We start from the raw sequence: 22211 nt of genomic DNA, 5'->3' as shown, positions 1-22211 counted from the left end.
TGCATAAATTGCATAAAAATTTGTAATCTGCATCAAAATGCTTTTAATTTCAGCATGATGTAAATTTAATATATTACTTTCTACTTAATATTGATAAATATCTTCAGTGCCAATGCACTGACTGCATTTTGTTTTGATGTCCCCTAGAGATCCATAGGTATTTGTAATCTAGTGTTTGGTACATCTGTGAGAATATTGCATTTGATAGTAGAATTTAAAAATGTGTTTGTATGCTTTGCACAATACTTAAAAAGATGATCCTATTTTAATTCACAGAGGTAGAATTTTTGCATAACAAAATTATGAGCTCAGTAAGGCACAAATATGGCATTATATCAATATCTTTTGGGGACTTCCCTGGCGGTCCAGTGGTTAAGACTTCTCCTTCCAATGCAGGGGGCGTGAGTTCGATCCCTTGTAGGGGAGCTAAGATCCCACATGCCTCAGGGCCACAAAACCCAAACATAAAAAAAAAACAGAAGCAATATTGTAACAAATTCAATAAAGACTTTAAAAATGGTCCACATCAAAAAAAAATCTTAAAAAAACATGTATCTTTTGAGTGGACATGAAATAATGGCTTTTACTCCTTTGTGCATACCTGTCACAATAACAACTATCATTGCTATGTTTAATATGTCCCTGGTGCTTAAAATAATCTGCTCACTTAAGATAAGTTTATGACTTGTTATATTCTCATGATATAGAGCATATAACATGCGATGGTATGTTGAATGGAATATAGTAGTCTCATTATCCCTATTCTAAAGCTGAGAAAACTGTACTGTAGGAAAAAGAAAACAATTGCCCTAAGTCATGCATGAAGCCGAAGGAAGATAAGGAGATGCCGAGCTAACAAATTTACTGGTCACCTGAGAAGACAAGAGTAACCCACAAGAGAAGATGCAGCAAGACTGTCATTTTCAAACACTTTTACTGACACAACTATGTTCAGCTTATTACACTTATCGCTTTTATTAACAACTCTGAGGACCAATGATGTCCCTAACAGTGTGCAGGTTACTGGGTGGGAATAAGAAGTGTAGCTGGAGAGTGAGCTGAGTGCTACGGTACCTGATGTAGATGGAGATCTCTTTCCTAAGCCTGATAAGACTATGCAGTTCCACTCCCAGGTTTGCTAAGATCCTATACTGCTCTGCCTCCCCTTTGGCCTCCTCTTGTCCCTGCTTGCTCAACCACAAACATGGCCAGGAGTTCTGCATCCCTGCTGCTGCAGAGCCTGTCCCATGAGAAAGGAAAGGCGAAAAGTCCTCAGCTGTACACTTTCGTTAAGGCTAAATTGAGAACTGGGGAGCTGAGCTGCTTTGCCCAGCCTTCATCAGGACGCAAGAAGGCCTTGGAGTTAGAAGAAAGTTATTCTCCATCAAAATATTTGGGGTCCTCTGGTTTGTTCCATTTCCTTCTGAACTTGAGACCTCAGGAATGCCAAATTCCAATGCTGTTTTGGGGAATATGTGAAGTTTCTTGTCTCTGTTCCTAGAGGCTGATTGGGACATTTGGGAATCTATGTGCCTGTGTAACCCGAAACATTCCAACCCACGGCTGTTTACAGATCAGTATCATGATGGAGAAGGGGAAGGACTGGGAAGTCCAGTTCCTGAGACTCGTTCTTTAATGGATTTTCTCAATTTTTAAAGCCCCTCAGCATTTGTCAAATTCCTACGCTTTTGTATTTGCTTTGTGAAGGGCTGTATTCATCATGACACAAATGAAGGTGGCTGAGATGGTAGAGGGTGTGCAAGGCCACTGTCAGACTCTCTCCCTAACCTTCCTCTGCCTCAAACACTCAAAGTCAGCTCTCAGTCAGAACTGGAGAACCTCTTCTTTTCCCTAAACCCAGTTCCTGGGCTACTGCATCCTTCCCCCAAATGCAGCAGAGACAAAAGAAAACATTCTCTTTTAGAAGAAACGATTTACTTGTGAAGAATGAACTTTGCTGTTTTTGAGAGAGACCATTTTGTTTTCAGAAGATGCCTTACCCCAAGGCTTCCTTCCATAATCTGTTCCCAGTGGGACTCCCTCGTGTCAACCTCTTGCTGGACTAGGACCCTGGAATTCCACAGGGCCAGCTAGCAAGAGGGATGCCTGAGATGACAGAAGATATGAATCACCTTTCTGAAGAGAAGGTGGGGCTGATGTCACATGAGTGCCTTTCAGGTGAGCTCTGCAAACCAAAAATAGGAGCCTGGGTGTGTCTAGGGAGAGTGGAAGCAAAGAGAGAGTGGAACATGCTGAGCAGACTGTTCTACTGGGAAGAGATTCTTTCAAGATTAATGCCCAGGAACTAGAATTATTCGAGCTCAGAGGTTCAATGACACTAATAGTAAGGTCCATGTGTGTAGAGCGGTGTCATTTCAAAGCTCTTTCACACACATTGCCCCAGGCAATCATCACAACAATCCTGGGACTCTCCCAGACACAGACTATGAAACTTAGGGAGGTTAAGTTGTCTGAGTCATTATCCAAAATTTTGCCACCAAAACAGTCATTGTTCCACCACGTCTCACACTGTCACTTGATGAGTAAGCGCCATGGCCCAGCTTTCACATGGACGAGCAGAGCCTGGGTTAGAAGTGTCCCAGGTCCTGACTTCTTTGCTTTCTAGCTCTGAGTCTCTCCTCTGGGGGGCCATTATTTTCTGAGAGTACAGGCTCTAGGAGGTGACATTGCCAGCAATTATAGACCTGGGACTGTATGGAGAAGAGAACTAAGATCAAACCCGGGAGAGCCCAGGATTAGAGAGCAGAACCTTACCTTTCATAGCTCCTGCTTTTTTCTTCCTGCTTCTGCGTTGCTGCTGTAAGCCCCCAAAATGAAAGAGTTCAGAAGCTATTTTGTGCCTTTCTCATACTAAAGAAGCAACAAACGTTATCAATGAAAAATGTTTGTGACTTTTTGCATTATTTGAGGTCTCTGTTATTTCCATATTATTCATTTTTAAAGTAGATCCAAGTATTTTCTACTGATCCTTCTTTCTCAAAGAATTTTTACTAATTCCCAGAAAATCTTTCAGAAGTAGAATACACAAGGACTTCCCTGGTGGCAGAGTGGTTAAGAATCCGCCTGCCAATGCAGGGGACACGAGTTCAAGCTGTGGTCCGGGAAGATCCCACATCCCGCGGAGCAACTAAGCCTGTGTGCCACAACTACTGAAGCCCGCGTGCCTAGAGTCCATGCTTCGTGACAAGAGAAGCCACCGCAATGAGAAGCCTGCGCACCGCAAGGAAGAGTAGCCCCCACTTGCCGCAACAAAGACCCAATGCAGCCAAAAATAAAATGTAAATAAATAAATAAATAAATAGTTTTGAAAAAAAAGAAGTATAATACACAGAAATTGCAAGTATCTTCAACATGCAGCACAGGGAAATTTCACACACTGAATACACTGTGAAACTAGCACCCAAGTTAAACGTAATAGATTTTGCCCAGGACCTAGCATGTTTCTTATGTTGCTTTCCAGTTGCTACCTCAGAGCAGCTCTCCTTCTCCTCCCCAATAGTAGCCACTCTGTGACTCTAACAGTCCTGATTATTTCTGACAGACACACTTTTATGCCTCTTGTGTATATTTACTCATTGAATCCTGAGAATAATCCTATGAAAAAATACTACTACTGTCCCCATATTAAAGATGAGGAAACTAGGGAGCTTAGTGATTGTGTTATTTGTCAAGGTCACACTGCTATTAATAGCAGAGCTGGGATCCAGTGCCATGAACCCTGGCTCCTTCTCATAGAGGTTTTGAAAATCCTAGAACTCTCCTTTCACTTGTGCTCTCTTCCTGTGGCTTTCACTCTAACAGAAACCTTGAAGCTGGAAACCTGCACAGAACCAGAGCAGCTGTGTAGCTGGTCAGTGAGGTGGAGGGACTGAAGTTATGTGTAAGGGATGAATGGTTCAGTAAAGCAGGACCGGGGAGAAGGTGAGAGGAAGGTGCCAGGATTGGCCAGTCAACACCATATGTCACCAGCTTCCCTCGAGGAGATGACTCCTTCCCACAGGTATTTGCACCGACCACTCTTTCCTGGTGGTATAAATCAGTTACACCTATGACATCAGGACTAACCATTCTCCATAATTTCCAGGACTTCCCTCAATTCCATGGAATTCCACCTTTTGACAAGCATTTCCTGAAATGAAAGTGGTAGGACTGTTCCAAAGGACAAAATGGACCAATACTAGTCTGAAATAAATTTACACAGAAAAAGATAAGAATGTAGGTTTCAGAACTTAAAAAACTCAAGAAGTTTTCTCTCATAAGAATTTAATAAATAAAACAAAATGCAAATTTAATGAAATGGAAAGGTGAATATTTTCTAAATTTTAATACAATGTAAGTATAAATATATTGATATGAAAATATAAAAATAAGATACATAAATAAATAAATAAACAAATAAACAGAATAAATAAATAACAGGGTAGTCATTGCTTAGGGACTGATGCCCTGAAGCTGAATAAATTTAACATATACTTCCTTATCACTACTGACAAAGTAGTAGCTGAATTAATACAATAAATTCTGTGATTAAAGTTGAAATAAGAGCCTTCTGAAATGACTAAAGACATGTGTGCAAGGGTGATAGGGCATTTTAGTCAATGAGAATCATTTCAAGGTGACCCCAGGTCTCCATGCATAATTCTTATCCTTTCTTGCAAGTTGGTTGATGAAGACAAGGATCTCATGATTTCCACTCTGACAATTTCCCAGGCACAGTCACTGTATTTCTTCTCTTTCAGGTAGAGGTGGATTCCCTGGAAGTACCTCTTCACGGCCAGTGTAAGGCCCGTCACTCCCAGGGCAGTTTCTTCATCTCCCATCGCCTGCACCAAGCAGGCGTCCAGGTCCTCCAGCTGCTGATGGAGTCCAGTGCGGAGTTTGTCCAGGAGGGAGGTGTCCCAGGTGGCAGGGGAGCGCTCTGTGTGGAAGAGGCGGAAGACCTGCTGGAGCATCTCGTGGAGGACAGAGGTGGCCTGGGCCTTCGGGAGCTGGCTGCCATCCACCATGTCCTGGGGGAAACCGAAGTCTTTTCTGTCCTTCAGACAGAAGCGAGGGGAGATTCTCCGCACCTGGCCCAGAAGCATGAAGTTCTTCCTGCTAATCCGCACGTGGTTCTGAGACAGGTCGCAGCCCAGAGATCCACCAGGGCCGTAGCTGAACACCACCAGGGCGGTCAGTAGAGAGAGCACGAAGGCCATGGGGCAAATGAGGCTGCTGCTGGCCTGGCTGAGACGGGCGTCCGGGGGAACCTTGGGGGTAGGTTCTGTGATGACATTCTTTCTAAGCAAGGCCATTAAATAGGGAACACAGTAATTTTCATTTTCTAAACATTTCTATACACTTTTACTTCCTTTTTTTGATTTTCACTTATATCTTCTCAGTATGGTCTATGAAGATGTCATCATTCTAAACTATTAATTTTGCAAGAAGTTTAATTTTCCCAGTAATTTCAGATGTGCCCATCCAAATGGATATTTATTAATCAAATGAGAAAGGTTTTCGTCTTAAAGTCAGAAGTGATGTAGGTTTGTAAATATGCACATTCTATATCTCTTTCATGCATAAATGTTGGTCTTCTCTGTTCCAGGAAGAAATTTTTAGCCCTGATCTTAGGTTCCATTTTTACCTCTTAGTTTACCTAGGAAGGCAGGCTCTCTCAGCCGTATGCTTTCTGTATTTGCTTAGGGATTTACCAGATCACTCTGGCATAGGCTGTTTGAAACAAAAGATGGGTTTTGTTTAGTGTTTGATTTAGAGAAGAGGCTGATTATTATGAGTCCATGAGCTTCTCCCATGTTTCCTTTCCTTCTAGAACATGTTCCTTCACGTCCATGTGGTCATGCTTCAGGGGACCACGAGGTGAGGACTATTATAGATATTGTCCTTTCTTTCCACCATTTTCTTACTGGAGACCTATAGTCCTCCACAGGCTGGGCCAGTACCCCCACCAGGAATCCTGGTTCTTTTCAGGAGAATATGGGTGTGGAGATCCTAATTCCAAGACAATTGTATTTCCCCAGCAGCACCTCAGTCACAAGGGAGAGATCACATCTAGTTACACCCTCTCCTCTAGAGTGACAGAGTCCCCTTCCTAACCTGGACTCCCACCCTGAGGGCAGGCTCACCACATCCTGAGGACTTTACAATCTCCTATCTGTGGAGGGGCTTGTTTATTTGTTGGGAAAATAATTCATCTTCCAGGACCCTCACCCTTGCCCCCGGAGTGTTTGTGTGAAGGACCCTAGTCCTCAGTGGTGACCTCCTCCCCTCCTGACCCATGTCCTCAGGTATCAGAAGTGTCAGCAGCCCTCAGATGCTGAGAGCAAAAGTGTGTTTTCTCTAAGGTGGTGGAGGAGTTACCCAATTCTAATCATTTTACCCTGAGTAGACACATAATTTTTATTTTGCCAAATACAAATTTTATTATTCAACTCTTTTACTAAAACTAGTCAACACTTGTTATGCTCAAAGTTTCTGAGCTGGGGGCAGAGAATTCAGCGACGGTGTTGTCTCTCATTAAAGCTTATGTCACAGAAACCAGTGAGGTTCAGTTGTTCATTCAGTCAGTTGATGCCAGTGGGCTTCTCCCTTCCTCTGTCTCTGTCTCCCTCTGAGAATGCAGGGCAGTGAGGCCCAGGATTAGGTCAGAGAGAAATCGCCTTCTTTCCTTTACTTGTGTGTAATTTTTCATTTAAAGTTTTTGTCACTTATATTCACTTAGTGACTTATTGGACAAGATTTGTCTCGCTGCTCCTGCATTAGTTCTAATTCATGATGAGGTCAGAACAATAAAGGGAGGTAAAGAAAGGCAAAGGGGCTCCAGTCTCTATCATTTTCAAACTTTAGATTTTTTGTTTATCACTGCAACTGTCCTAGAAAGTAAAAGTCGACAGCAGTCTTGTGGGCATAAAGAAAACAAATGTGAGTCTGAATGTCCTGAATGTGAAAGAAGGGAAGTGATTTCCCCCGACACAATGCCGGATTCTAAGTTAGCTAACTTGAGTGCAGCAGAGTTGGGGACGAGGCTACGTCAGAGGGGAAGGATGAGGCCAATGTGAAAAACAGAAAGACAGGAACATGGTTGCTTCTGCCAGAAGCTCAGAAAAGACCAAGTCCTGGGTCAGTTGATGGCCTTCAGCTTCGCAAGACCAGCTCCCTCATTCTTCTTTCATTTAATCCATGAATGATCAGTTTTGAGGAGAGAAGGAAGAAGTCACACCCACCAGCTCACAAGTGACTGGCAACCAGGACCCCAGTTGCTAGAACACTAACCCTGTCTGGGAGGATCAGCAAGATCCGTCTTGCTGAGCATCCGTCTAGGTGATAAATGCATTCAGGCAATGAGAAGGGTACTTTAAGAAAACTAGAATTAAAGGAAGGGAATTAGATGATTCCAAAAGATCCTGATCTTATCTGGTTAATAGGAATCGTGATATTAAAAAGTAAGAACTGAATTTTATTGCTTGCTACTAATGGACTAGCCACTTTCTAAGTTCTTTAAAATTTAGCGACTTCCCTGGCAGTCCAGTAGTTAAGACACCGAGCTTCCACTTCTGGGGGCACAGGTTCGATCCCTGGTCGGGGAACTAAGATCTCGCATGTCCCATGGCACAGCCAGAAAATAGAAAAAGAAATTAACTCAACACTCTCAATAACCCTATTGGATCCAATTCACTTATACAACTGGAGAGAAATATAAATCTGGACGAATGAACTGAACCAAACGTACCCAAGATACAAGGGCAAACCTTAGGGTGCTTACAATGATTTGTCTGAAAGCACCCATTAAAGAAAGTGAAGACTGCACATGAACATGATATTTAGGAACCAACGAAATAAGCAGACAGAGGACAGTGAGATGACAAAGGACCCTTATTCCACTTAAGATGCCAAAGGGTTACTGTCTGTGGTTTTGTAGGGCTACATGAGGTGTGGTCTGAGTCCACTGAACTAACTTTAAGTTCTAATCAAAATAGACAAAATCACTATTAAGTAGTTAGAAGGGAATAGATTTTTCTGCCTATTGAAAAAAAGGAAGTTTCCTAGTGGCCTAGTGGTTACGATCCGGCACTCTCACTGCCGTGGCCCCGATTCAATCCCCGGTGAGGGAACTGAGATCACACAAGCCACGCACTGCCAAGTGTAAGATTTCGTGAGTGATTTCTTCAATGAAATATGGTAAAATAACTTTATTAACCCTAGAAGAGCTGACCCCTGGAATCTACGTATTTTTAACGCTTGAGTTTTCTTGTGAGTTTAAGAAAAAAAAAAAGCACCTAACAATTTCTAGCCATGTGAACTCTGACGTTTCTCCTTCAGGACGACAGCTAAAAAGTCACTCACCATCTGGTTCTACAAGAATAAAGTCATTAGCCACAGCAGTCCCTTACCCCAACACGCCCTGACAGGAGTTCAGGAATGGGGCACGCTCTGCTCTGGGAAAGCTGACAGAATAGGCCTGCAGGTAGTTAGATAATTTCCTGAGAAATTCTATGAATTCAATTTTTTGCAACTTCTCATACTTAGAAAAGCACTAAAATCATTAATAGTGACAAATGCTCCTCATGACTAGCAGCAACCTTCTCCCAAGATGTGTCCTTGATTGCACGTATCCTCTTCACCACAATCACATATATACTGACATCCCCATTCTGTCCTTGGAGCCGTTCGTCAGAGCTGACTGAGAGGCTGTCCTCCAGGCTATAGTCCTCAGTAAGTCCTCCCCAAAACTGAACTCCCAGCTCCTATGTTGTCGTTTGTTTCCAGTCAACAAGGACCTCACTGATTTCCCAGGAGACCTCCTCAGGTCAGCCTGCTGTTCTCAATCTCAATGAAGACACCTCCATTTCTCACCTACAGTCCAGGCTGGACATCCATCTGTTTACTGATAGAGTCCAAATAAGAATCTCTACTCTTTATTGTTCCAACTGTTGGTTAAGATGTGGGTACCGAAGAGGCCTTATGTATGACCAAGACGGAAGAGCATACGCGCTTCCTAGACAGAAGCAGTGAAGGTTTTTAATGGGCTCCTTAGCAGGGAGAGTCTGGCTTGAACTCCAGAGTCACCCTCATGGCCTTGTATAGTTGTCTTTATTTAAATTTCTAGCCTCAGCCCATTAAAACATCATAATACTGAAGAATTGAAATAAAAATATTATTTAAAAACTCATTTGTTAATAAAATGATGTTTTTAGCAGTAATATAGGAATGGTTTCTGCTTGTTTTAGGACCCTAATCCTTAGGAAGGTTTCCAAACCTCTAAATGTACTTTAAATGTCCTTCTGACTTTAAAAGTACCTACTCAGTGCTATATGCACCAACTGGAAAGAATAGAAAGATGATTGATCCATCAGTGTCCTCTTTCCAAAGTGCCTAAATTAAATAAATGAAGTTCCACTTAGCTCTTTGTTGCTTTTAGAAATTGTGACCTTCCAGTGTGCATGTTACTGATACCTGCCCTGCTGGAAAGGCTCTACCCCAGTTGTTGCTAAATATATTAAAATCCCTGCCTGTGTCCCTTCTATTCAAGCATGTTTTATTTTGTTTGTCTTTCAAAGGGGCAAAGACATCATGATGGAATGTAAGAAATTCCTTGGATTGCATTGTCCCCAGGAATATCCTTCCCTGCTCTGTGATTACTTGCTCGGTCCTAAGGACAAAACAAGTTTGCAGCTGGCACTGAGGTAACCCTCGTCCCTTCCAAGACTCCGCAGGCTGCTGTGGTATCAGTGCTGGGGACACTGCTAGTGGCCACATCCTTATGGGAGAACTCTGTGCTATCGCATGCACCTCATTCTTTTCTTCTCTGAAAAGGAATGTTCTGGAGAAACACTTGCCTCGGTGCAGCTGATCTGAGTTCTTCCATGTCCTGAGGACCTGCCGCTGTTCCAGTGAACGCTTTAAACATCTCTGTTCTCCTTCCAAGTTCTCAAGCTGCTGCTGCCTTTCAACTCGATGTTTCCTGCGCTTTGGGCTTTTTGAGCAAATAAGAGTCCTGAACCAGGTGAGTTCCTCCTAGTGCAGTCAGCACGTGGAAGTGTGCAAATAGAGGCACAGGTGAGCTCCTGGATTCTCCACCACTGTTCAGTGTTGGGCAGGGTGCCATCTATTTACTGTGTTTCTCTGGGAGTCTGGACAGTCTGGACCTGCAGTGCTTGGCAGGCGGAGAGCGTGGAGTCATATGAGAGTTTCTGACAAACCTAGAACTTTCACTCAGCTTCTGCTTTCCATTGGTGGCTTTGTAGTCTTAAGGGGAAATTGACAGCCAGAAACCCTAATGGAGAAGGAAACAGTGGTATGAATGGGCAGTACAGCTTAATGCAGAGTGAATGGGGAAAGTACACTATGGATTTCTACACTGGGTGGAACTGAATGATTGTGATATTTTAGTGAAAGAATGGAATCCAGGAAAACAGAGGGGAAGGGGAATTGTGCCATGTATCAGAATCAGCAGATAAATATATGGTATATTTTATACTATGTATTCATATATATGTACCATATATGTATATTATTGTATGTAAAATTACATACAATTGATGACACACTTTCTCCCAGTTCTGTTTTTTAGGCTGTCATTGTTCTGCAGTCAGTGACAGAGAGAGGGGGAGGAGAATTCATTATTCCCATTTAGACCTATATGAAAAATATAGGAAACAACACACTACCTGTTTAGCCCTCACTCTGTGGATGATACTCTGCTAAGTGCTCTTAAATGTTCTGGTTGGTCTAATATTCAATACAACTCTAGGAATATTTTCCCGACTTTATATTTGAGGAAACTGAGGCTCAGGGAAGTTAAGTGATTCCCCAGCATCACACGTGTGTCCTGGCAGAATCTAGACTCAATGCAGAAACCCATATCACATATAAATAATTATTTAACTTCCATCCTCTGTAATTCTCAAGCTCTTTGTTTTCTTCTTTGGTGCTTTCTGAAGATCATTTTTCCCTGCTTGACTCCTAAGTGCACTGGCTACTCCAGCTTTGTGCCCTCTTCAGACTCTCCTTCTCTTTCTCACTCCTAAAAGTTGAAGGTCCTCATGAGCTTTCGGTCGTCATCTCGTTCTACACTCTACTCCTAAGGAACGACATCCACATATGCTGCTTCCAATGGGAAGTCTGTCTTTAGATGTTTCTTGGCCACTTTATGGAGTCCATGTGCTTTCTCCCCTTCTTGAGATGCCTCATTCCAGATTCTGGTGAGAGAATCCCCTTTTCCCTATCTCTCATTGTAATAGGAAACTTAATTGAAATAATTTAGCATGATTACTGTGTTTGTATCTTTTATCTCTTCCAAACTGAACTCTCCAGAAGAATAGGTTTGGCATTCTCTCTTTTCACCTCTGTATTCTCAGAACTATCAAATATCCGATATAGAAATATGAAGTTTTAAAATATAACCTGGAACTTCCCTGCTGGTGCAGTGGTTAAGAATCCGCCTGCCATTGCAGGGGAAACGGGTTCGATCCCTGGTCCGGGAAGATCCCACATGCCGCGGAGCCACTAAGCTTGTGGGCCACAACTACTGAGCCTGTGCTGTACAGCCCGTGAGCCACAACTACTGAGCCCACGTGCAGCAACTACTGAAACCCGCACGCGTAGAGCCCGTGCTCCACAAGAGAAGCCATCGCAATGAGAAGCCCGCGCATCACAACGAAGAGTAGCCCCTGCTCGCCAAAACTAGAGAAAGCCTGCGCACAGCAACAAAGACCCAGCACTGTGAACAATAAATAAAATTTAAAAAAATGAAATAAAATATAAACCACTGAAATAAATGAATGATGAGAATTATGAGTAGAATTTATCATCCATGTTTCAGTATGCCTTGCGAATTAAAGCTACTTCTTTTTGTAAGAATAAAAAAATCCAAATGTCATCTGGGGGAGAGTTTCATAAATTAAACAAGAAAATAATTTGAAACAATATAGAGGTAAGCATATTTTATTATACTGAATACACTATAAAGTTGAACATGGTATTATATGAACAAAACTATTTTAAATACCATACATAGTATGACTGAGATTAAGTAGAAGAATAAATAGATGACTTCATGAGAGCCCTTTGCACTTTAATCACTATCATTTTGACTCCTGGTCTGATCATTTCTAAATCTCTACTGTATATGAGTCTAGTTCTGATACTTGCTCTGTCTCTTCAAACTGTGTTTTTCACCTTTTAGTATGGTAAGTTTCTGTTGAAAGTTGAACATGATGTATGGGGTAAAAGGAACTGAGGTAAATTGGCCTTTAGGGTGAGGAGTTACGTTTATCTTGCTACGAGGTTGGCTGTGTTTACTTCTAGTCCTGGGCTGTGTTTCTGCCCTCTTTATTTTCCATATCAGCGAAGCTGGCTTATCCTTTGGGATTGGTCTTCTTGAAAATAGATTTATTAGACCTGTTTGACAAGTAACCACCATAGGTGACAGGTCTATATCTTGTTCACCATTTTATCATTAGTACAGAGTTCATAATAATTATTCCAAATAATTATTAACAAAGAGTATTCTTAGATTTTCCATTAGACCTCCCATCAGAAGCTTCTACTGACCTCACGTCAGAGCCTTATATTGAAGTAATTATTAAGCATCATTAGATGATTCAGTACATTTCTACTGAGCCTCTTGGTTCATCATTCTCCATCTCACAGTGAAGACGTAGGGTGGTGAAAATGTAGGGCATAGGATGCTAGATACAATTAGCCTTCTCTGCTTTCCTGGTGTCAGAGTCTTTGTAATGTTATACGTTCTTTTTCATTTAGTATTTTTCTGGGCAGGGGTTGTCTTGCTACTACTGATTTACTTCCTTTTTCATCTTGAGTTGAGTATCTTAAGAGGGAAGCAAAAATGGAAACATAAAGGGCCCATACCATGATTTTCCATAATGTGCAATACATCATTGATTTGCTTCTCCATTCAACTTTCTTGGAAAGCTGTCCTTGCATTTGATGTACTGAGGTAAAAGGAAAACAAATGCAAATCTGACTATGATGAGAGTGAAAGAAGTAAAGTGACTCCCCAGGTGAAATAATGACAATGGGAGTTCTTCTCTTGTTACCCTTCCACTTGCTCCAGAATGGGTTCTGCTGATTAATTTCAGCAAATCAGCTCTCACTAAGGTCAGTTCTATCTGTTTCCCTTGTAGTGGATGGTTTCAAGCGCAGAGCAGCTTACTGACATTCAACATCATATTCATCAAAATAATGATACATTATCACTGTAAGTGATTAAATGTCAGGATTTAAAGTAAATCAAATCTTGAACATTGATACGAGTTTTCAGTACATCAAATCCATGAAATCTCTTCAGAAGCAAAAAATAGTTCAAAAAAGGAAAACAATGCAGAGAAAAAAATAATCCACATCCATTCTAGGTTCCACCCTATGTCTCTCCTCCAATTCAGACGGCAACTATCTCAAACCTATTTTCTGTATATATTGTCATTCCCTTCTCTTATTCATCCTTCCACCTTCTCCACTATGGTTTCTGCTGATTAATTCTACCAAACAAGCTGTCACTAAGTGGCCAATGACATCTCTTTTCCCAATGTAGGAGCACTTTCCATCTACGTTTTCACGAATGCATTGAATCTTCTAAGCAGTTCCAGTCTTTCAGACATGGTCTTCTCACTTTTCTCTCTTGTCCTGTTAACATATGGCCATTCCCCTTGCTTTCCTTTGTAGCGTTCCCTCACTTTTAACGTTAAGGTCATAGGATTCAATTTTCAGTCCTTTTCTCATGTGATACTCTCCTCCTGTTTGATCACTTCTTCTGTTCCATGCTTTACACTTCATGGAATTGCTTATAAATTGCCATCTCCAGTATCCAATGGACATTTGCACTGAAATGTCTACTAGTTAACTATAGGTAATATCTACTGCTTTAATTTCTATATCCTCGCATGACATGATCCACCTTCTGCTGGGGAAATTCCATTTTCCCACCTTCTCACTGTAGCACTAAATTTAACCGATATTAATTTCTACTACAAATTAGTACTATTTTAAAAATAATTAAATTTAATTGTGAGTTAACTGATTTTTTAAATTTATTTATCTATTTGGCTGTGGCAGGTGTTAGTTGTGGCACACGGGATCTTCATTGCTGCGTGCAGGATCTTCATCACGGCATTCGGGATCTTTGGTTGCAGCATTCAGGATCTTTTAGTTGCTTGCGGCATGTGGGCTCTTACTTGTGGCATGCAGGATCTAGTTCCCTGACCAGGGATGGAATCCGGGCCCCCTGTATTGGGAGAGCAGAGTCTTAAACACTGTACCACCAAGGAAGTCCCTGTATTACCTGATTATTGTTTTTAGGTTACTTTCCTTTAAAAAAAAAAATCAAAGTTACCCAAAGCAGAATTGGATTAGTTATGTTCACCTCTAGGTCCTGAGGGCAACACACGACCTGGCTAGAAGAAGTCTATTTTTATTTCTAACGTGAAAATCGTAATGATGGGTCAAGGAATTGTAACATACATTCTTTCATCAGGTTGCACATTCAGGCTTGGTGTTTCTTTGTCTTTTTTTTTTTTTGTAGTGGTACGCGGGCCTCTCACTGTTTTGGCCTCTCCCATTGCGGAGCACAGGCTCCGGACGCGCAGGCTCAGCGGCCATGGCTCACGGGCCCAGCCGCTCCGTACCATGTGGGATCTTCCCGGACCGGGGCACGAACCTGTGTCCCCTGCATTGGCAGGCGGACTCTCAACCACTGCGCCACCAGGGAAGCCCCTTGGTGTTTCTTTTTTAAAGAAAAAAAACAAAACAGGAAGTTTTCTCTAGTAAGAATTTAATGAACAAAGAAAACTCCTAAACTGAGTTAATACAAAGTATATATTTATTCTCTTAACCACAATGTATACATGCACATAATATTATGTAAATAAAAATAATTTAAATCTTTATAAATAGTGAAATAAATATTAAAATAGATAAATAAATATTTAAGTAGATAAGTAAGTAGATAGATCAACATGGGCATCTATGAGGGACGAGTGCCTGTAGAGTAGAACATCATGTTGCTTACTATTCCTGAAAACACTGGACAAATTCATTCAATTCAGGGCATGATGAGAGCAGAAATGAGAGTCTTTGACATGGCAGCACAGGTGGAAGTATGGTCTTGTTAGGCAGTGAGAATCATTTCTCAGGTTGAACCAGGTGTGTGTCATTCCTTCCTCCTGAGTCTGTCTTACAAGTTCGTTGATGAAGAGAAGGATCTCATGACTTCTGCTCTGACAATCTCCCAGGCACAAGGGCTGTACTTCTTCTCTTGCAGATAGACAGTGATTCTGTGGAAGTATTTCCTCACAGCCAGGATGGAGTCCTCCTTCAGCAGGGGAGTCCCTTCCAGCCCCGCCTCCTGCATCAGACAGGCTTGCAGGTCAGTGAGCTGCTGATAAAGTGCAGTGCAGAACTTGTCCAGGAGGGTCTCATCCCAAGCGGCAGCCGAGCCCTCTGTGCTGAAGAGCTGGAAGGTCTGCTGGATCATCTCATGGACGACAGCGATGGCTTGAGCCTTCTGGAACTGGTTGCCTCCAAACGCCTCCTGGGGGAATCCAAAGTCATTTCTGTCCTTCAGGCAGGAGAAGGAGGAGATTCTCCTCATCTGTCGCAGGAGCATCAGGGCCCTCGTGTTAGCCAGGCTGTGGGTCTGAGGCAGGTCGCAGCCCAGAGAGCAGTTGGAGTGGCAGCTGAGCAGCACCAGGGCCAGGAGTAAGGACACGGTTGGGGCCATCGGGGACCCTGCAGATGCTGCCGGCCTGGCTGAGGTGGGGTCTCTGTGAACCCTGCTCTCTAGGTTCTCTGAAGACCTTCCTTCAGGCCTGGGTCTTAAATGGGAGCGAATTGGTTTCCATTTTCTGAATGTTCCCTCTTACTTTCTACTTCTGTTTTTGCTTTTCATTTTGCACTCTCCAGACAGGTTAGGGCAGCGTTTCTCAACCACTGTTTTTCATCCTTGCCTCCCCTTCTCCTGCCCACAGAACCTTTCTAGATATTTTTTTTCCATACGGCCCCCCTATGAAATTTTGATACACAGATATACTGGGTACATCGGTATGTACTCCATGCGTATCTCTACTTTATAAATAGAAAAAGAAAGTGAAAAGTTTTTTCTTTTTATTCAAAGCAGTGGTGAGTATGACAAAAATATTTAGGCTAAAAATTAGCTGTAAAAGCTACTGCAATTAATTTAACATTTTGGTTAAGTGTGCAGAATGACTTTTAATGTAATACATTTACTTAATAAATAGGAATGTATCAAACTACATATTCAATAAAAATTTATACAAATACTTCATAAGAATACCAATGTGTAGATATATTTTAAAATCTATCAAAACTGCTAAAACCATTGAAAATTTAAATGATTTTCTTAACATTTATTTTTAAGTAATTCTTAGTTTTGATTCATACCATAAAATGATTTCTAACTTCACTAGCTGCTAGATATTCCTCTAGATATTGTCAACAACTTTTTCTCTTTAGGACTAGACATAATTATTGATCTCCTAGATAACTTTTTTAGAATTAAATAATAAAATACAACCTATTTGTGCTTAATTCCCGATGCCCACATCACACTGAGGCTCAAACATAAGCAAAATCCACAAGACAGACAAGGACAGCTCATAAGTAAGCAGAGGGCACCTCTCACATTATGACTTTGAGTTCAATCATATGATGGAGAGAAAGTCCTGTAATGAAACATCAAGCCACCATGGCTTGTAGCACTGATCCTGCATATTGTGTATCTTCCATGCACTCAATGTCAATGCCTCTCGTCTCATACACAAGAAAACCCAAAGAGAAAAATGAATACAAAGGATAGGGTTGGATAGGGTTGAGCTTTGGAGTGCCACCCACCATTGTAGTAGCTAAGATTTGTTCGCACCCCTAACAACTACTGTTTGCACCCGTGGGAGCGATCTGCTCCCAGATGATTTAGGAATCATCATCGATTTGAATCTTTCTCTGTATTTTTGCATTGAATTTCAGATTCCCCAAAGGACTGTCAGAGGTTCCAATCCAAGCCTATTCTTTTCAAACAAAAGAAAACCATCTTTGTAATTAATTGAGAACTGGATAAATGTTGATTGGTATCATGGAAAGAATTCACTTTCAACTCTGATCATGAATTCTTTTATTTTGCAGTGGATGTTCTGTGACCTCAGCCCCCTCTAATACCGATCTTTCAATAAATAATAGGTATGTGACTATCTGTGGCAAATCAGCTCTGCAGCAACTGGACTCTGTCGTATTCTCTGTGGTATCCTCGGCACCAGGCCCAGTGTAATCACGCAACAGGTAATTTTTTTTTTTTTTTTTTTTTTTTTTTGCGGTACGTGGGCCTCTCACTGTTTTGGCCTCTCACATTGCGGAGCACAGGCTCCGGACACGCAGGCTCAGCGGCCATGGCTCACGGGCCCAGCCGCTCTGCGGCATGAGGGATCTTCCCAGACCGGGGCACGAACCCGTGTCCCCTGCCTCGGCAGGCGGACTCTCAACCACTGCGCCACCAGGGAAGCCCGAACAGGTACTTTTAACGAAAGCAGTTTCTCAGATGGTCTCCTCCCACTGGAAGGCAGTTACGAATGACCAAGCTATTTTCCTTTATCACGGTCGTATTTGCTGGGATTATAATAGACAGTGGCTGGTATTCCCACTCTACTCCTACTGGTATCAGTCATGCCTACTGAGTTTGTTGCTAAAACCACTAGGATTCTCTTTCCTTTAAGGTGCCTATGGCTCTGGGGATTCAAGTTGTAAGAGCAGCACAATTTTCAGCCGTTGCCCGGCACTCTATTAAACTCAGGAGGATGGCCTCGTCGCTAATTTGTCCTCTACTAGGTCATGACAGAAAATAACCAGCTTGATGTCACATACAGAGCCATGTATCTGAACTCAAAGTCTCCCTGATTCACACAGGTCACAGCGACCAGACAATTAACCACGTTACTCTTCGGTGGATCTTTACGGATGTGGCAATGACTACCTATATCCTGAGATTCTTTGGAGACTCCTCACAAAGACTGATGAATGATCCTTTTCCTCCTGTGTCTTCATTCCCTTTCAAGGGACGATGGGGTCCACTTCAGTTTGATTTCCAAATTTTGACACATAATAATTAAAGCATTACTGCAGGTTGGAAATCAAGAGTTTGGATTCTGAGTCCTCGGTCTGCTCTTTTGGCCTGGTAAATGGCTCATTCTTCTTTATTTACATGAATATATTCTCTCTTCTGGATGCCAAGACATGTAGCCTTCAATGCCCTTTCTGGTCTGAATGTTTCCGTCCCCACAAAATTCATATTTGGAAGTCCTAACCCCCAAAATGATGGTATCAGGTGGCGGGCCCTTTGGGACTTGATTAGGGTGTGAAGATGGAGGCCTCACGATGGAATTAGTGCCCTTATCAACGAGGTCAGAGATAAATGCCTCCCTCTCCTGCTGTATGATGATACAAGGAGAACTCTGCAGTGTGAGACCTGAAGCAGGCTTTCACCAGAACTGGACCGTTTCTGTATTGTAACTAAGTTCATTTGTATCCTTTTTTTTAGATTCCACATATAAATGATATGTCTCTTTCTCTGTGGGTCAGATTGTTTTTTAATGAAGTGTGTGCAAGCAAGAACATTAGTTGTTCCCCTCCACCCCACCCAGAACTTCATTAGGACAAATAGTGTAAAGATGAAAAGTGGTCTTATGCACTGAACTTGTCTCCTCGTCTATTAATCATCCAATAATTTCCCAACTTCTTTGCAGTGAGATTTCCACGAGGATAAATCCAGGCCATGTCATGTGAGCAGAAGGGCTCTTGCCCTGTATAGTCCTGGCCCTTGAAAACGTCCCATGTGATGCACCGGACTTTTTCCCTTTACCACTGAGTGGAATAGACTCAAATACTGCAGAAAAATTTGCAGTCACCTGTTGATGATGGAAAAATCCACAAAACAGGGGGTACCCATGTCCCCGAATCACTCTTTGGAGAGCAACTTAGAACATCCATCTGATCAGGAATGCCTGCCTTGTGTTCTTATACCAGGGAAAGATAAGATTCTATTATGATCAAATTCCTGACAGCATTCTCTTTACCCGTTACAGCAGTCAGCATTAAGTTAACTGACAAATATCTTTAACACCACACTATCCAAAAAACCTTTCTATACTTCATGTGTTGAAAATAGCAAATACCTCTCCCAAAACTTAAAGTGATCTTTTAAATTACGTTAGAAAATTATTTATACAAGAAAAGAGATTGTGTTCTGTCAAAACCTTTTTTAAAATCATGATTTTCTTTTCAGACATTTTTCAGCCTGTGAGGAAACACAAGTCGAGATTGCTTTGGACTTGAACACTAATGTAATTGAATGAGAAGTGTCACGAGTATAAAAAATATTCTGTATTTGTTGACATTTCTTTGAGGATTCTTACATAAGGGAAAGGCACCTTTTAATTTCCACTCTGACAACCTCCCAGGCACAGGGGCTGTATTCCTTTGCCTTCAGATAGACATGGATTCCATGGAAATACTCCCGGGCAGCACGTCCCAAATCTCGACAATCCAGATTGTCTTTTTTCATCTGCTCCAGTCGGTGCAGCCTCAGATGAAGGCTAGAGAGAAGTTTATCGAGGAGGGTGTTGTTCCAGGCAGCACGGCTGTCCTCTGTGGTGAAGAGGTTGAAGATCTGCTGGAGCATCAGATGGTGGTGACAGGTGCCTTGAGTCACCTGGATTGGGGTGATATTCTCTCTTTTCCAAGGAAATTTGAAGTCGGTTCTGTCCTTTAGGCACCACTGAGAGGGGATTCTTTGCAACTGTTCCAAATGTTGGAAGACGTCCTTGTTTTCCTGGCTATGGCTTCTAGGCAAGTTCCAGCCAAGAGAGTAAGCAGGGATAGAGCAGAGCAGCACTCCTGCCACTAGCAAATAGATCTGGGCCATTAAGAAAGGGTGATTCACTAGACGGCCGCCAGGAGAGGCGTGGGCACCGCCAAACAATTAATGAGTGGGAAGCTTCCTTCCCTGGAACTGTGGACAGCGTCCTTCCCTAGGTGGCCGGTAGAGGGCGCAGGGTTTGTTTGGGAAACGCCGACTGTTGAGTTTGCCTTCTGCAGCTGTCTCCTGCAGCTCGAGAGACAGGGCGAAAAGTAGTCACTGAGGCTGCTTTAATAATCAGCATACGCGAAACACCTTCGTTTTCTCGGTGCTGAGCGTTGAAGAGGAAGCCTTGTCGCGGCCTCGCCAGAGACATTTTTGTGTGGCTGGGAACAAGAACCTTGCATTTTCAGGCTTCCCCTGAGTTTTGCGCTTTATTTTCTCACAGAAACTTGAGCGAGGCAATTTTTGGGAAAGAAGCCTTTTTCTGAGCGGTCTGAGGTGGGAAATCAGAGCGATTCCCAGCCGCAGAGAAAGGGGAGCCGATTTTTTAGATTCGGGCTGGTTTCTGGCGCGAGACAGCGAAGGCCCAGAGAAAGGGGAACGCGGCGGCGGCGGCGATGGGACGACAGGACGGTGTTGGGGACGCTCTGAGGGGTGAGTCGGCGCGCGGCCACCACCGGGGCCGAGGACGCGGGAGCTGAGCGCCCCTGTAGATTCTCTGGGACTTCATGGAGTCTTTCAAGGATACAGCGTTAAAGTGAGGGAGAAAGTATTGAGTATCTGAAAAGTAGGAATATTAAAAAAAACTCACAGCCTTTTATTTTTTACATTTTAAAATTAATTTTATATTTAACTTAATTCATATCATATTTAAATTAAATATTTTAAATGTTTGATATTTTTATAAATTTATGTTAAAATATTTTCAATATTAAGCGTAGAATATTAAAATATATTTTCATATTAAAATATAGCATTTTATTAAACTTTAAACTATATTGTCTTTATACTAAAGTAAGTATTTCATATAATTAATTATTTGTTTATTTATTTTAGGCTGGGTTCAGTCTTCATTGCGGTGGCTTCTCTTGTTGAGGAGCACAGGCTCTAGGTGCGCAGGCTTCAGTGGTCGTGGCTCGCGGGTTCCAGAGCACAGGCTCAGTGGTAGCAGCACATGGACTTGGTTGATCCACGGCATGTGGGATCTTCCTAGACCAGGGCTCGAGCCCGTGTCCCCTGAGTTGGCAGGCGGATTCTTAACCACTGCGCCACCTGCGAAGCCCCAAGTATTTAATATAGTTTTACTTTTCTATCTTTAATGGAAGCCAACTCATTAACTCATATTGTCAAGATTACTTTTTTGCTTGTTTTTAATTGAGGGAATTACCATGTTTGACAATTTCTAATGACCCCGTGATAGTCTTAACTGATTTTTAACTCATGTTCCTGATATGTCTTTCCCAGGACCTCACCTTGACTATAAGGTTAGAAAGAAGAGTTGGTGTGTACAAGCAATTGAGGACGTTTAGCAGGTCAGACTTTTTCATTTTTCTTTAGTAGGAATTTTATACACTAAGTGGAATTTGCCCAGATTTCATTTACATCATGAAGGCTTACTTTGTAAGACTGTCAGGGCCATGCAAATGGAGGTCAGCTTCATTTCTTTACTTAAAATTTTTATATTTTGTTCCTCGTGCATATTTTGGTATTAATTTTCATTTTAAAATGTTGCATTAAAACATCCTTTACCTTGATGACTTAGATTTGGTGCCTTCTTACCATTCGTGCTTAAGAGAAGTACTAGCTTAACGTTGCCCTAATGCTAACCCAGGAAATAACTTTTGAATTAGAGTATTGTGCTGTTCCATGGCTGAAAATCTAGGAATGCTTTAATTCTCATCATCTCTCCCCCATATATATATTTCTTACCATTTTCCTGGTCTCTACAACATTATTTTAATGTCTTTTTTTAAAGGAAGAAAAAACCCTTTTGACTGCCTTCATCTGATTTTCTCAACTCACACCCCCTTGGCTATGGTAACCACAAATCTGATCTTTTTCTCTGAGGTTATGTGTTTCTTTTTAAAGTATAATTTAATCTGTGTCTTAAAAATTAACACCAGAGGTGGTCTGAAACAAAATAAGGTGAGGAAAAGGACTATTTATCTCATTTATACTAGTCACAGAGCAGGCTTTTTTTTTTTTCTTGTGGGGAGGAGGTCAAAACACTTTCTTAGATGCTGCAAAGAGCCTCAGGTGCCGTAGGATTTCTCTCCTTAATGTACGGGGCACTGCTCTAAGGGTGGAGACT

At 42.0% G+C, this 22211-nt stretch overlaps 3 protein-coding genes and 1 long non-coding RNA gene across 4 annotated transcripts in view; 1 reads left to right on the top strand and 3 right to left on the bottom strand.

Moving 5' to 3' along the window:
• LOC117199011 (uncharacterized) overlaps positions 1-22211 on the top strand; it is a 36006-nt gene that overhangs the window by 9493 nt on the left and 4302 nt on the right. The gene's annotated exons all lie outside the window — the stretch shown is intronic.
• LOC125964695 (interferon omega-1-like) lies at positions 4370-5276 on the bottom strand. Its single transcript, XM_049711078.1, has one exon. The coding sequence runs from the start codon at positions 5217-5219 to the stop codon at positions 4632-4634; it is 588 nt and encodes a 195-aa protein (XP_049567035.1). The 5' UTR covers positions 5220-5276; the 3' UTR covers positions 4370-4631.
• LOC125964701 (interferon alpha-3-like) lies at positions 15159-15757 on the bottom strand. Its single transcript, XM_049711084.1, has one exon. The coding sequence runs from the start codon at positions 15755-15757 to the stop codon at positions 15212-15214; it is 546 nt and encodes a 181-aa protein (XP_049567041.1). The 3' UTR covers positions 15159-15211.
• On the bottom strand, positions 19451-19963 carry LOC125964706 (interferon alpha-13-like). The gene has a single exon (XM_049711088.1). The coding sequence runs from the start codon at positions 19961-19963 to the stop codon at positions 19451-19453; it is 513 nt and encodes a 170-aa protein (XP_049567045.1).

The sequence above is a fragment of the Orcinus orca genome, chromosome 6, assembly GCF_937001465.1.
Source record: "Orcinus orca chromosome 6, mOrcOrc1.1, whole genome shotgun sequence".
NCBI classification, from domain to species: Eukaryota; Metazoa; Chordata; class Mammalia; order Artiodactyla; family Delphinidae; genus Orcinus; species Orcinus orca.
Note: the sequence above shows the minus strand (reverse complement) of the source record. Positions and strands in the feature narration are given on the sequence as shown.